Below are 15550 nucleotides of genomic sequence, written 5' to 3' on the forward strand. Positions count from 1 at the left end.
CCACAACCTGATTCTGGTCAGCCGCTGGTCAGTTTCAGCAGCGGCTGAATCGGGGACATCTGGGGCAGAGCAGCTGGGGTGCTGTCGGATTGATCCCGTAGCACCGCTCCTCGGCGCTGTGGGACCAACCCGACAGCATCCCATCTGCTCTGTCCCAGGCGTCCCCAAGAGCAGAGCTGGGGTGCTGCCAGGTTGGTCTCGCAGTGCCGAGGGGCGGCGCTACCAGACCAACCTGGCAGCACCCCGGCTGCTCTGCCGCAGGTGTCCCTGATTCAGCCGCAGCTGAAACTGACCATCTCCCCCCACCCCACCCCACCCCACCCCAGACCCCTCATAGCCCCCCCCCTTCTGATAGTCTGGCATATTTGATAATCTGGCACCCCCTGGGTCCTAAAGGTGCCGGATTATCAGAAGTTTACTGTATATCTGTATCTTACCAAATATAGAATGTAACTATATATCAATAGCGAAGAACATGGCTCAAATTCAACCTGACTACTACAGGTTGGACCACCCAGGTCCAGCACCCTTGGGACCTGACTGCTCCCTGCCACTGGACTCCTGACAGGCTCACACTCCCGGACTCTCTGGTCCAGCAACATCCGTGATCCTGCTGGACCACAGAATCCCAGATTTAGAAGGTTCAACCTGTACTTCAATAAAAGAAGTTTTGCATTTAGCAATACTATAGTTTAATTCCAGAGAGGAATTCTCTTTCCATATAATGTTGGTGTTAAGTGCTTAAAATGTAGTGCAGCTCCCCTAAGCTGCTTCTAAGGACTCTTTATATTTAAAGGCATTGAATAAAGCTTAAGCTAACAAAATAAAAAGGATAAACTATTTTGTCAGAATAATTTTCTGCTTTCTTGCTGTTGTGAGCTGGAGATATAATGTGTTGATAGTCTTCCACATTGAATTAAGAGGGCACTAAAGGATAATCCTGAGTCCTGGTCTACTTGGTAGGCTCTTCCAGTGGTGCAGTGGATAAGGTACCTGCCTCAGGACCCAGAGGTTGAGGGTTTGAGCCCTGTCCACCCAACCTGGGGTCACCCTTGGGAGATATTACAGATAAGGGGAGCCTAGAATGAAGGGAGGTTGGGGAACGTCCACACTACCAAGCCTGATATTTCCAAGTAATAACTTCTGCTTGTCATGAGGAATCACACTTATTTCAAATTAGTTTATTTTGGAAGTTATTATTTCTAAATAAGTTATTTCAGAATAATTTCCTAGTGTAGGCATGCCTTGAGACTGTTGTGTGTCTTCAGCTAGACTAATGTTATGTGTCTCCTAAATAGTGTCACAAATGTTGATACTTATTAGAACATATTCTGAATTTTTTGTGAGTCAGAATAGTTATATAGAGAGCTGAGGGAATAATGACATTTCAGTTTAGGAATTAAACCAAAAAATTGAGAGAGCCAAGGGGGCAGATGGTTTGATTTTTAAGCCAAAACAAATGTTTTGAATTTTTGGTCAAATTAACAAATTTTAAAAATGTTGTTGATAATGGACTGAAACATTTCTGGACAATTTCAAAATAGCTTTTTGTTTTAATTTGGCCATTCTCGTGTGTTTTTCACATTTTTGTGTGCATGTTTTCTTTTTGCTAAATTTGGAAATGTAATGCCATTTTGTAATGAAAACTTGAAACAAAACATTTCAAAATGTTCAAAGTGAAACATTTTGAAACGTTTTTTTCCATTTTCCCCCAAATTAAACTATTTGTCAAATTCTATTTAAATTTGTAAATCATTTTGGAGCCCTAAATATGCATTTTGGGAAAAATTTCTATTTGCTAAAAAAAATTTACCCATTTCTGATTATATGTATTACAATTTAACTGTGACAAAAAATACAGTTTAAATTAAGTAAACAAGCAAATCCTATGGAAACTTTAGTTAAATAAAATAATGTTAAAATGACAAAAGTTTGCATGTTTAATATTTTACTATTGGAATTTTTGTTCTAAAATGTTCACTTTGCTTTCTGTGCACATTCTGTTAGGGCTGTGTAATTTTGTATTACCTTCTATGAAATAATAATTAAATTAAAACTGAAGTTGATGTAGCAAAATTTAACTTTCACAAAGTTTTGCAAAATGAGTTTCTTACATGAAACACATGAAAGTCTCTTTGATTCTTTGTTTCTTCCTTCTAAAAATCTGTTAAGTTTTGTTTGAACATAACGCCACTTGAAAACAAATGAATCTCAAAATTGTGTCTCAGTAGAAAACATCCAAAAGTATTTTTTTGGTGTAAAATAGGGTAATTGTAACACAACCTTGACTATTTTAAAATCTCAAATTTTGAGAACTTGAACTTTCATTTTGAAAATTTTGTGGGGCTCTAATTTACTTTTCAAAACAGTTGTCTCTGTATTTTTGTATCTTGTTTTCAAAGACGTGGCACAAGTGTTGTGGAAGAAGCAAATGTGTGTTTGTATCTCTCTCTCTCTGATGCATATGCTCACAAGTTCACAAATAGCCCGATAATAGATTCTGTTATGAGTGAGGGAAAAAAGCCAAGCTTTGCTTTTAATGAATGTTTTAATTTAGTCTGCATAGGCTAGAAGAAAAGGGTTAATTTGCCTTTCTTCCACTTGTTTATTATTTGGCTCAGTTGTAACTTGTATGTCACTGATTGGCTAGGTTTAATGTACCACGAAGAAAACAAATTAACAAGAAAACAGTGTATTTGGCCTTAATTTTCATTCACAGATTTTTTTTTCCACGTAGCATGTATTTAAGCTGGAACAGGAGGAATATATGAAGGAACAAATTCCATGGACTTTGATTGATTTCTATGACAATCAGCCTTGTATTAATCTCATAGAGGCCAAACTGGGCATCTTGGATCTGCTAGATGAGGAATGTAAGGTATGTATTCAAATGACTTGACTTTTATACCTCAGGATATACACTTGGTCTCCTATTTCTTTATGCACTGCTTATGGGAATCAAGCCCACCTACACTTTATGATGTCTTGGAGCTTCGGGGGTAGCCAAGTTAGTCTGTTAGGGTATGTCTAGACTACAGGCTTCTGTCGACAGAAGTTTTGTCGACAGATACTGTCAACAAAACTTCTGTCGACAAAGAGCATCTACACTACATTCAGTTCTGTCGACAAAGCAAGCTGCTTTGTCGACATGGTAGTGTAGATGCAAAGGACAGTTTACATGCAATAACACCTTCTGTCGACAAAAGTCCACTTTTGTCGACAAAACCCTGTAGTCTAGACACACCCTTATAGAAAAAAACAGCAAGCAAATGGTCTGGTAGCACTTTATAGACTAACAAAACATGTAGATGGTGTCATGAGCTTTCATGGGCACAGACCAATTCTTCAGATGACTGGAGTTATGATTAGAAGATAAGGAAACTCAAAATAAATAGGAGAAGAGAAGGAGGGGGTGGGGGAGAAAGAAAGATGTTCTGTCGCCCACTCCCCTACCTCTATGCATAAAGTATCAGGAGAGTATACTGAGAGTAGGGGGGTAGGCGACAGAACATCTTTCCCCCCCCCTTCCCTTCTCCTATTTATTTCGAGTTTCCTTATCCTATAATCATAACTCTAATCTATTAGAGTTCTTTGAAGCGGTTAACAAATATGTAAACAAGGGGAATCCAGTAGATATAGTATACTTAGATTTCCAGAAAGCCTTTGACAAGGTCCCTGACCAAAGGCTCTTGTGTAAATTAGGTTGTCATGGGATAAGAGGCAAGATCCTTTCATGGATTGAGAACTGGTTAAAAGACAGGAAACAAAGGATAGAAATAAATGGTAAATTTTCAGAATGGAGAGGTATAACTAGTGGTGTTCTCCAAAGGTCAGTCCTAGGACCAATCCTATTCAACTTATTTATAAACGATCTAGAGAAAGGGGTAAGCAGTGAGGTGGCAAAGTTTCTAGACGATACTAAACTGTTCAAGATAGTCAAGACCAAAGCAGTGTGTGAAGAACTTCAAAAAGATCTCACCAAACTGAGTGATTGGACAACAAAATGGCAAATGAAATGTAATGTGGATAAGTGTAAAGTAATGCACATTGGAAAAAATAACCCCAACTATACATATAATATGATGGTGGCTAATTTAGTTACAGCTAATCAGAGATCTTGGAGTCATCGTGGATAGTTCTCTGAAAACGTCCACGAGTGTGCAGCGGCAGTCAAAAAAGCAAATAGGATGCTAGGAATCATTTAAAAAGATAGAAAATAAGATGAAGAATATCTTACTGCCCCTATATAAAACTATGGTACGCCCACATCTTGAATACTGGGTACAGATGTGGTCTCCTCGCCTCAAAAAAGATATTTTGGCATTAGAAAAGGTTCAAAAATGGGGAACTAAAATGATTAGGGGTTTGGAATGGGTCCCATAGGAGAGGCTAAAGAGACTGGGACTTTTCAGTTTATAAAATCATGAGTGGAATGGAGAGAGTGAATAAAGAACAGTTATTTACTTGTTCCCATAATATAAGAGCTAGAGGACGCCAAATGAACTTAATGGGTAGCAGGTTTAAAACTAATAAAAGAAAGTTCTTCACACAGTGCACAGTCAGCCTGTGGAACTCCTTGCCAGAGGAGTCTGTGAAGGCTAGGACTATATCTAGCTCTTTTTAAAACTCTGTTAAATTCATGGAGGTTAGGTCCATAAAAGGCTATTAGCCAGGAGGTAAGGAATGGTGCCCCTGGCCTCTGTTTGTCAAAGGCTGGAGAAGGATGGCAGGAGACACATTGCTTGATCATTGTCTTCAGTATACCCCCCCTGGGGCGCCTGGCACTGTCCACTGTCAGCAGTCAGAATACTGGGCTAGATGGACCTTTGGTCTGACCTATGGCCATTCTTATGTTCTTATGATTGTTTTGATGTTCTGGATTTTAGTTATTTGGAGCAACTACTGGAGAACAAAAGACAGGCATATTCTGGCCTTTCCTCTAAGTCCACGTATCTATAGCTCTTGTCCGGTCTCTAACCATCTTGTGTCTTGACTATTGTGACTTTCTCCTTTCCAGTGCAACTTTCTCCTACTCACTCCTCCACCTGAAGTCCTTTCAAATCCTTGCTGCTAAGATTATCCCCCTGCCTTCATGCTCTGAATACCTCACTCCTCTTTTTGAATTCCTCCATTGGTTCCTCCTTTTCTGCAGCATCAAACACAAGCCACTTAAACCCTGTATGGTCTTCCAAGACCCTCTTCTGAACAATTCTATGTTATGGAACCAGTAGTGCTAGCCATCACTGCCCAGACATTCAATTCCCCTTTAACCACCTTCATGCTTTTTCCTATGTCCTCTGTGTAAAGAACTTTCTATAAAAATCTGCAAAACCACCACACTGCCTCCTTCAAATCTCTCCTTAAACTCAGTTCTGCCATGGTGCCTACAAAACATTGGACAGTGAGTAGACAGTTGATATACTGCAGCTGCTTCTTACTATACTATTGTATTGGTTTCGGTGTTGTCTTTCCTCACACTTTCCCAGTTCATCCCCCCTCATTGTTCTTTTTGTTCTCTATCTGTTTATCATATACTAAGATTATGAACTGTTTGGTGCAGGGATTATCTTTTTATTTCATATGTGTACAGTGTTAAATTCATTGGATCCCTGACTTGGGGCTTCTACTTGCTAAGACATTACAAACAACTAATAGTGATGGATATGCTTTGACCTAGTAAGTCTGTCTTGAATAAGAAACTGTCTTGTGTATAATACTTTTTGCTTCTAGATATACTGCACTGAAAGTTTGTTGATCGAATGTATTTATCTCTCCCTTTTCTTTTTTGTTCTTTCCCCCTGTTCTCTTCAGAGTGTCTGTAACTTGGGTAGGGTCCACTCACAGAAACATTGCTGAGAATAGTCCCGGTGATACAATCTGCAGTAGTAAACAAGTTGCTCAGTGATAACTGTTTGCAGAGTCAGACCCATAACAAGTTACTTGCAAACTTCAGTGTAGCAGGGGGCTTAAATTTGAAGTAGAATACAAAATGTGGTTGCCCGTTATTGCAGAACCATCTTTCTGATATTATTCACCTCTAAAAGGTCCACAACATGTATAAATGATGTTTTATATTCCCTTATATAGATGCCAAAAGGATCAGATGGCTCTTGGGCCCAGAAGTTGTATAACACACATTTGAATAAATGTGTGCTCTTTGAAAAACCACGTATGTCAAACAAAGCTTTTATCATACAACACTTTGCTGACAAGGTAAGGATTGTTTTTTCCTTTGCAGTATTTTCACATAACTCTGTAATATATTATTTCTGGGTCTAGTATAGGCCTCAGTTACTAGCAGTAACCTCTTGCTCTAAATCCACCATGTTCCTGAAAAGTACTTTGTACTTAGACAGCCAAGAATGTCAGCATGCTTTGCTGACTCAGCGCACTCCTCTGCGGTGTAATTATTATTATCCCCATCTTTCAGATGGGAAAAATAAGGCAGAAGGAGATGTGACTTGCCCAAGGTCACACAGCAAGTGTGTGGCAGAGCTGGGAAGATGAAAAAGCTCTCCCAATTCAGGGTTCCATGTTTTAACCACAGACTGTCCTTCGTCTAAAAGTTAACACCTTAATTTTTTTTACATACCATAGTGTATCCTGACAAATGCTGGTTCTCCAATTATTTATACTGTGGGTTTATTTCAATATCTGTTCAGTTGAACAGTCACCATGACACAGCCTCATTCTGCTGTTACCTCAATGTGTTGATAGCAAAGAAAGTTCAGCATACATGACCTGGAAGACAAAGTAGGTCATTGGAATGTATGTTGCTAGACAGGTTCTTACCACATGCTTCAATTTACTGAGCAGCCTAGAAAATTAACTAACAGAAAAAAAGTTTGTTTTTTAAAAGAAAAATTTGAGTCTACACGTGAAGGAGTTACTTTCTGGTTTAAAATGATGCTACATTGAAGAGGGCTAGATGAGAATTTTGCTCTCATACAAGGGAAAAGAATTTTCATCTGCAATACTTACAGGAGCAGTGGGGTTATGTTGTAGTTCAGCATGTGCTAAAGAATAACAACCAGAAAGATTTGTGGTCTTTACTTGACCACACTTTGTTTTTTTCTGACATTCTTAAATGTATGCCTAGAAGAAGTAAGGCTGCTTTGCTTTACCTCTGGTCTCCACTGTATCCTTGATGCTAGCAGATAGCTAAGAGAATGTGTATGTTTGATGCATGAGCCATTTCTCTGCTGAAATGATGAAAGGGCAAAAAGATAGTACACTAAAGTCTTTACATACTATAAAATACATGGAGACTATCTGTTTAAAATACAGGCAGTCCCCGAGTTATGCGGATCCGACTCCGCAGTTACGAACAGGGTTTGCTCCGCGTTTCCCTGGTCTGCTGGAGACCAGCAGACCAGGGAGACGGGGAGCAAAGCCTCCGAGGACGCCGGCAGCGGGACAGCCGCGGTGCATCTGGGCTGCCCGCGTGCTCCGCGGCTTTGCTCCCCGTCTCCCTGGTCTGCTGGAGACCAGCAGACCAGGGAGACGGGGAGCACGCGGGCAGCGGGCAGCCCTGACACGCCGCGGCTATCCCGCTGCTGACGTCCTCGGAGGCTTTGCTCCCTGTCTCCCTGGTCTGCTGGTCTCCAGCAGACCAGGGAGACACGGAGCAAAGCTGCGGAGGACCCGGGCGGCGGGACCGCGGTGCGTCTCGCAGCTAGTATGCCCCCTCCCCCCCCAGCAGACCAGGCTTTTCTCTGGACGCCTGTGGTAGAGCATCTGGGGTGCTGCCGGTTGGTCCCACAGCGTCGCTCTGGGCACTACTGGACCAACCCGGCAGCACCCCAGCTGCTCTGCCCCAGGTGTCCTGATTCAGCCGCTGCTGAAACTGACCAGCAGCAGCTGAATCAGCGCCTGGGGCAGAGCAGCTGGGGTGCTGCTGGGTTGGTCCAGTAGCGCCGAGGAGCGGCGCTACTGGAGCAACCCAGCAGCACCCCAGCTGCTCTGCCCCAGGAGTCCCCAAGTCAGCCGCTGCTGAAACTGACCAGTGCTGACTACAGGAAGCCCGAGGCAGAGTTGCTCTGCCCCGGGCTTCCTGGAATCAGATACTGATCAGTTTCAGCAGCAGCTGACTTGGGGACGCCTGGGGTTCTTAAGTTGAATCTGTATGTAAGAACTGGCGACCAGATTCAGCCTGTTGAAACTGATCAGAGGCTGATTCCAGGAAGCCCAGGGCAGAGCAACTCTGCCTCATGCTTCCTGTAGTCAGCCGCTGGTCAGTTTCAGCAGCAGCTGAATCTGGACGCCAGTTCCGACTTACATATAGATTCAATTAAGAACAAACCCACAGTCCCTATCTTGTACATAACCCGGGGACTGCCTGTATGCTTTGAACTCTATACTGAATAGTATAGTTCAGGCTGGAGAAGTCCCAGGCTGTGCAAGTCATAAGCACTTGTAAGACTGAGGAATTATCAGTATTAAGCCATTTAGTCTTTCATATATGTACAAGTTAACACATACAAACATGTTGGAAGAGTGTGTGTCTGTAAACCCATAATATAGGCCTTAGGTGGCAAGGTTTATAAACTTGAAATACATAGAGCTCATTGCCTCCCTCTAGTGGTATTTTTTCAAATGGGAAAATTATTTTAATATTACAGAATTAGGGTGAAATTCAAAATAGGGCTTAAATGGTGGATAGTTTATGTGTGGGCCCCTGGCATGGAGCTGACGTTCATTTTAACAAATACTGTAGAGCCTTGGTCAGAATTTTTTCCATAATGGCTAGCGAGCACTGAGAGCATTGTTTTTGTGTAGAGGAAATTGGGGATTTATTTTTGCCATGCCTATTGGAATAGTTTCAATGGCAGTGTGTTATGAAATGGGGGTGACGAAGTTCTCAGTGAAAAGAGGATGGCTGTGAGCAGTTGCTCCGTCCAGAGACATGTAGCCTGGAGAGACAAAGTTAGTGAAGTTCCTTTTTGAAAGAGGGCATTCATCTCCAACTCTTGATCCCAGCCTACTGATAGCAAAGCTGCTAAAGAGGTCATTCTTGTTAAATGAACATCTAGACTGCTGCTGATGTAACTGCTGTCTTCCTGGGGTCAGTCTGAGAGAGAGACACTTAAATATCTCTTATTAGCTCTGTATTTTTAAAAAACTATTCTGTGGATTTGGGGGAGAGGGAAGTTGTTTTTCTTTTCACTCATTCTTACATCAGATGGATCATCACTCATCATCTCTCTTTAGTTAGAGGCATGCAGGGCTAAGTCTAAGGGAATCAATTTTCCTGTGATAAAAGAATAAATTAAGAAGTGGGGATTGTTATCGTTTATAGAGTCTATTGTCTTTTGAAGAATACCTACTTATAATTACTACTGAAGACAGTTGCCCATTTGAATCAGATGAAGACCTTTGTGCAGCTGGCTGTAACTGACCAATTTTACATGCGTCAAGCAATGGATTATCTCCTTCTCAGTGAGCTCTGGTTTTTATCTAATTTTACAGCTATGTTACCTGAAGCACAAGGAGACGAAGTGACTTAGGCCAGGTCTATACTAGGGAGAAAGTTGACCTAAGATGCACAACTCCAACTACGAGAATAGTGTAGCTAGTCAATGTACCATAGGTTGAATTTCTGCAGCGTCCGCACTGAAAGAGGTTGATGTGAGAAACTCTCCTGTTGACTTCCCTTACTCGTCACAACTTGGTGGAGTACTGAGGTTGACAGGCACCATCGGCAGTCAGTTTAGTGAGTCCTTACAAGACCCATTAAATTGAACCCCAGGGAGATCTATTTCCAGTGCATCGATCTTGGGCTAAGCGGAGACAAGCCCTTAGCCTCTATAACCACTTGATCACACTGTCCCATCAGAGACATCTCTGCACATACACACTTTGTCTAGTTTAATACAATTACAGCAGTTATGCATATGTGATGGTTTAAAGTTTCTCATTTTTTATTAGCAAGTAACCTTTCTTACAAGCAGTGTTTGTCCTGCAAGGATGTATTCAGTGATAGATGTTTTAAACAACATGAATAGAAAACTTTTTAATTTCACAGGTTATAGCTGTTGAATCATGCAAAGATGTACTGCTAAATAACTTTGTAAAAAAACAAACACATTTCTGTATTTTTAGGTGGAATATCAATGTGAAGGCTTCCTGGAAAAGAACAAAGACACAGTTTATGAAGAACAAATCAAGGTCCTAAAATCAAGTAAGGTTAGTATTGAGGATTGATTTCCCCCCCCCCCCCCCAATATGGGATGCCAAGATAAAGGTCAGTTTAACGTGAAGCTTTTTAAAAATGATCATTAGAAACTAAAGTTATTTTTTGCCTTGAGTATAAATGGCCATCTTCCCTTGGCTATACTTTCTATTTATTTAGTTATTCGTACATATTTAGAAAGTTATGGGGCAATCTTTCTCCCATTCAAGTATGTCTTTATTTAGCCATAGATATATTAATGGAATGGTACTGGAATATTTACTTTGAAAATCACAAATTAGAAATGGGTTTGGTATGTTTGCTGGTTGGAACCTTTATTATTATTATTATTATTATTATTATTATTATTATTTTAACTTTTATCCTTGCATGAATTTTCAATTAAATTTCATTTAAAATTTGTTTAGGCTTTTTGAGAAATTATGACGGGATCTTGATAGATCAAAATAATAATGGAAGGCTTGACTGTTTCCTTCTAAACTGCACATTCTTTGATTGTTAAATGTTTTATGAAAACAGAAGAGTCTTTCCAGTACAGATCAGTTAAACATAAACAAGTATGCAAGCAAGTTAGGTTGCCCCTGTGTACCTGCTCCAAAAGCCAAATCAAAATGAGAACTCAGTAAAGCAGGAAAATCTACATTGGCTGAAGAATTTACTGATCCCTGAAGGTGGCTTTTTAATAAAAAAAAACTCCATTAGACTATCCCATTTAAAAATTAAAAAGTATTACCCCAAGGTATAATATGTGACATGGTCACTGTTGAAGGACTATTTTCTCTTAATGGTAGGAATGCTAGCTGTTTGTCTTCTGAACTAAAAAAAGCAAGTACAAAATGTACTTCCTGGTAACCATAGTAGGGAATTTGCTAGCTGAAGGGCTGCAGACAGATTGGAATGATACCCATGCAATCATTAATGTAGCTGATAGCCATCCTGTGGCAAAGATGAAATATCTAAACTTTGTATGGAATGAGAAGTTACAAATATTTTCTCTTCAGCAGTGTTTTGTTCAGGTTGATGTTAACCTCTGCGACCATGTCAGCTGCTATGATGCCTACTGTGAGTTGTGATTGTGGACCCATTATGCTCCTGTTCTTCCCTCTAGGCACTGCTGCCTAGCCTCAGTGCCTCAGCCACTGGAAGAGACTGTGAGGATCATGGGGGTTCTAGTCAGTTTGGGGAGAATGGCCCACAGGGAAGAATGGGGCACGAGGGAACTGAAACCATAACTCACATAAAGCATGGTGCCATTTTAGGCAAATACTGAGATTAATGTCATCTTGATCTAGTCCCATCTGAAATTAAATGCTTTGATTTTCCTAATGGAAAATGTTTAAAAAATCCTTTTTTTTTCTTGCAAAAACTTTAGATTTGGGGGGAAAACCCATTATCCAATGAAAAAAATGTTTCTCTGGAAGTTTTTCAGGCAGCCTTAATTGTTAAAACAAAATACAGGACTATGTAGCACTTTAAAGACTAACAAGATGGTTTATTAGATGATGAGCTTTCGTGGGCCAGACCCACTTCCTCAGATCAAATAATGGAAGAAAATAGTCACAACCATATATACCAAAGGATACAATTAAAAAAAAATGAACACACATGACAAGGACAAATCACATTGCAGAACAGAAGGGGGATGTGTGTGGGGGGGGGGGGGGGGAAGGAAGGTGAATGCCAGTGAGTTAATGATATTAGAGGTGGGGAAGGGGAAATGTCTGTGAGTTAATAGTATTAGAGGTGATAATTGGGGAAGCTATCTTTGTAATGGGTAAGATAGTTGGAGTCTTTGTTAATTCCCCTGCGGAGAGTGTCGAATTTTAGCATAAATGCCAGTTCAGAGGATTCCCTTTCAAGTGCAGATTTGAATGTCTTCTGAAGTAGGATGCAGGTTAGCAGGTCATTCAGACAGTGTCCTTTCTGGTTGAAATGACAAGCAACTGTTTTTTCTTTGTGATCCTGTCTAATGTCTGTTTTGTGGGCATTGATTCTTGGCGAAGTGTCCGAGACGTTTGTCCAGTGTACATAGCAGACGGACACTTTCGGCACATGATAGCATAGATTATATTTCTGGAGGCGCAGGAATATGTATTCTTGATCTTATAATTCACTTGGCTAGGCCCAATAATGGTGTCAGCAGAGTGAATATGTGGACAAAGCTGGCAGCGGGGTTTGTTGCAAGGGAAAGTACCAGGGTTGGTATTAGTGTGGTATGTCCTGTGGTTGTTGGTAAGAATCATCTTGAGGTTAGGTGGTTGTCTATAGGAGACTATGGGTCTGTCCCCCACAAACTGGATACAATTTTGTGGTGACCTTGAAGCTTTTTTTCGCCGCCTCCGCCTCCGAGAATATTTCCAAACCACCAATGAACACCAATCTGACCTACCAGATCCCCCCTATCAACACAAAAGGAAGAATAATTCTATATGGACTCCCCCTGACGGTCGGAATTACAATCTAGTTTTCTATATACAAAGCTTCCGCAACAACGCACAGACTGACATTATTCGCAAACAACAACAAGCGACACACAATCTCAGCCACGCTGAACAACATGCCGTCCAGAGTCTCAAAAACAACCTGGACATTATAATCAAACCAGCTGACAAAGGTGGTGCTGTGGTCATTATGAATAAGGCCGACTATAACCAAGAGGCAACCAGACAACTCTCCAACACCACATTTTACAAACCTCTCTCCTCTGATCCTACCTCGGAATACCAAAAGAAATTACTCTGTCTCCTTAAAAGCCTCCCTACAGCTACTCGGGAACAAATCCACACAGAAACACCTTCTGACCCCCGACCAGGATTTTTCTATCTGCTTCCCAAGATCCATAAACCTGGACACCCCGGACGCCCCATCATCTCTGATATTGGCACACTCACTACTGGTCTATCCAGCTATGTAGACTCTCTCCTCAAACCCTACGCAACCAACACCCCCAGCTATCTCCGAGACACTACTGACTTCCTAAGGAAACTACAAAACATCGATAACCTCCCCAATAACACCATCCTTGCCACCATGGATGTAGAAGCACTATACACCAACATCCCACATGAAGACGGATTACAAGCTATTAGAAATACTATCCCAGAGGACACCACTGCCAACTTGGTAGCAGACCTATGTAACTTCGTTCTCACCGACAATTATTTCCAGTTTGAGAACAACTTATACCTCCAGATCAGCAGCACAGCCATGGGTACACGCATGGCCCCACAGTATGCTAATATCTTTATGGCTGACCTAGAACAACGTTTCCTCAGCTCCCGTCCCCTTTTACCCCTTCTCTACTTACGCTACATCGATGACATCTTTATGATCTGGACGCATGGCCAAGAAACACTGGAGACATTCCACAGAGATTTCAACAACCTACACCCCACCATTAACCTCAGCCTGGACCATTCCACTCGAGAGATTCATTTCCTGGACACCACAGTACAAATCAACAATGGAAAATTAGACACCACCCTCTACAGAAAACCCACTGACTCATACAGTTACCTACATGCTTCCAGCTCCCATCCAGCACACACCATACGATCGATCATCTATAGCCAAGCCCTTCGATACAACCGCATCTGCTCTAATCCCACAGACAGAGACCAGAAACTTCAGGATCTCTACCAAGCATTTATAAACCTCAACTACCCACCTGGAGAAATAAAAAAGCAAATTGAAAGAGCCAAACGAATACCTAGAAACCATCTACTACAAGACAGACCCAAGAAAACCAACAACGGAACACCACTTGTCATCACCTACAGCTCCCAACTTATACCTGTCCAACACATTATCAATAGATTACAGCCTATACTGGAACAGGACACTAAACTCCAAGAAGCTCTGGGAGACAGACCCATAGTCTCCTATAGACAACCACCTAATCTCAAGATGATTCTTACCAACAACCACAGGACATACCACACTAATACCAACCCTGGTACTTTCCCTTGCAACAAACCCCGCTGCCAGCTTTGTCCACATATTCACTCTGCTGACACCATTATTGGGCCTAACCAAGTGAATTATAAGATCAAGAATACCTATTCCTGCACCTCCAGAAATATAATCTATGCTATCATGTGCCGAAGGTGTCCGTCTGCTATGTACATTGGACAAACGTCTCAGACACTTCGCCAAAGAATCAATGCCCACAAAACAGACATTAGACAGGATCACAAAGAAAAAACAGTTGCTTGTCATTTCAACCAGAAAGGACACTGTCTGAATGACCTGCTAACCTGCATCCTACTTCAGAAGACATACAAATCTGCACTTGAAAGGGAATCCTCTGAACTGGCATTCATGCTAAAATTCTCCGCGGGGGAATTAACAAAGACTCCAACTATCTTACCCATTACAAAGATAGCTTCCCCAATTATCACCTCTAATACTATTAACTCACAGACATTTCCCCTTCCCCACCTCTAATATCATTAACTCACTGGCATTCACCTTCCTTCCCCCCCCCCCCCCCACATCCCCCTTCTGTTCTTCAATGTGATTTGTCCTTTTCATGTGTGTTCATTTTTTTTTAATTGTATCCTTTGGTATATATGGTTGTGACTATTTTCTTCCATTATTTGATCTGAGGAAGTGGGTCTGGCCCACGAAAGCTCATCATCTAATAAACCATCTTGTTAGTCTTTAAAGTGCTACATAGTCCTGTATTTTGTTTCAGCTACACCAGACTAACACGGCTACATCTCTATCACCTTAATTGTTAGTAACTCTTTACCGTACCTTTAGATTTTCTGGTTTAATTCCTGATTTTAATTGTTTGTTGCTGCTGCTGCTGTTGTTTTCTGACTTCGCCACACACATTCAACAGAAGGTAAACCTAAAATCTATTGCATCATTTATGATTTTAACAATTGCTTACCTGTGCATCATTACCGCTTCTAGAGATTTATGATGATGGGGAAACAGTTGGGTCTACCCAAAGGGCACGGCAAGCATGCTTCCCCCGAAGGGCTATGTAATGTACAGCTTGAAATGTTAGCTTGCTCTAAAAGTTGGTCCATGGCATTTACGCAAGCATGGTTTTTCCAGTGCATGTGTCACACAAGTAATATCTGATGGTTCTCAGTTTTCATGTTTGCTGCTGGCATGTTTTTGAGATGGCTTTGTATCAAAAGAGATTAGTTCTGTGAGACTATTAGCAGCATGTGTGTGAGATCATCTGAAAAATTCATGTGAAATGAAAAATGATTGCTTGCTTCCTGCCATATGACTTGTCTGCCCTTTGATCAGTGTTTTTTTCTTCTCTTTGAGCACTACCAGTGCCCTGTGAAACCAAGAGAGGGACTGAGCCAGGAAAAATGAATGAAGATTCCCTCAGTA

General features: G+C 41.3%; 1 protein-coding gene across 10 annotated transcripts in view; it reads left to right on the forward strand.

The window, feature by feature from the left end:
* Positions 1–15550, forward strand: part of MYO5A (myosin VA) — a 186419-nt gene that overhangs the window by 107364 nt on the left and 63505 nt on the right. For all 10 annotated transcript variants that reach the window (XM_075897261.2, XM_089782019.1, XM_089782021.1 and 7 more), the window contains exons 12-14: positions 2738–2878; positions 6088–6213; positions 10102–10185. In XM_075897261.2, coding sequence (XP_075753376.2) covers positions 2738–2878; positions 6088–6213; positions 10102–10185 — 351 coding nt within the window. The remainder of the gene's footprint in view (positions 1–2737; positions 2879–6087; positions 6214–10101; positions 10186–15550) is intronic.

Source organism: Pelodiscus sinensis, chromosome 14 (assembly GCF_052426305.1).
Source record: "Pelodiscus sinensis isolate ZL-2025 chromosome 14, ASM5242630v1, whole genome shotgun sequence".
Taxonomy (NCBI): domain Eukaryota; kingdom Metazoa; phylum Chordata; order Testudines; family Trionychidae; genus Pelodiscus; species Pelodiscus sinensis.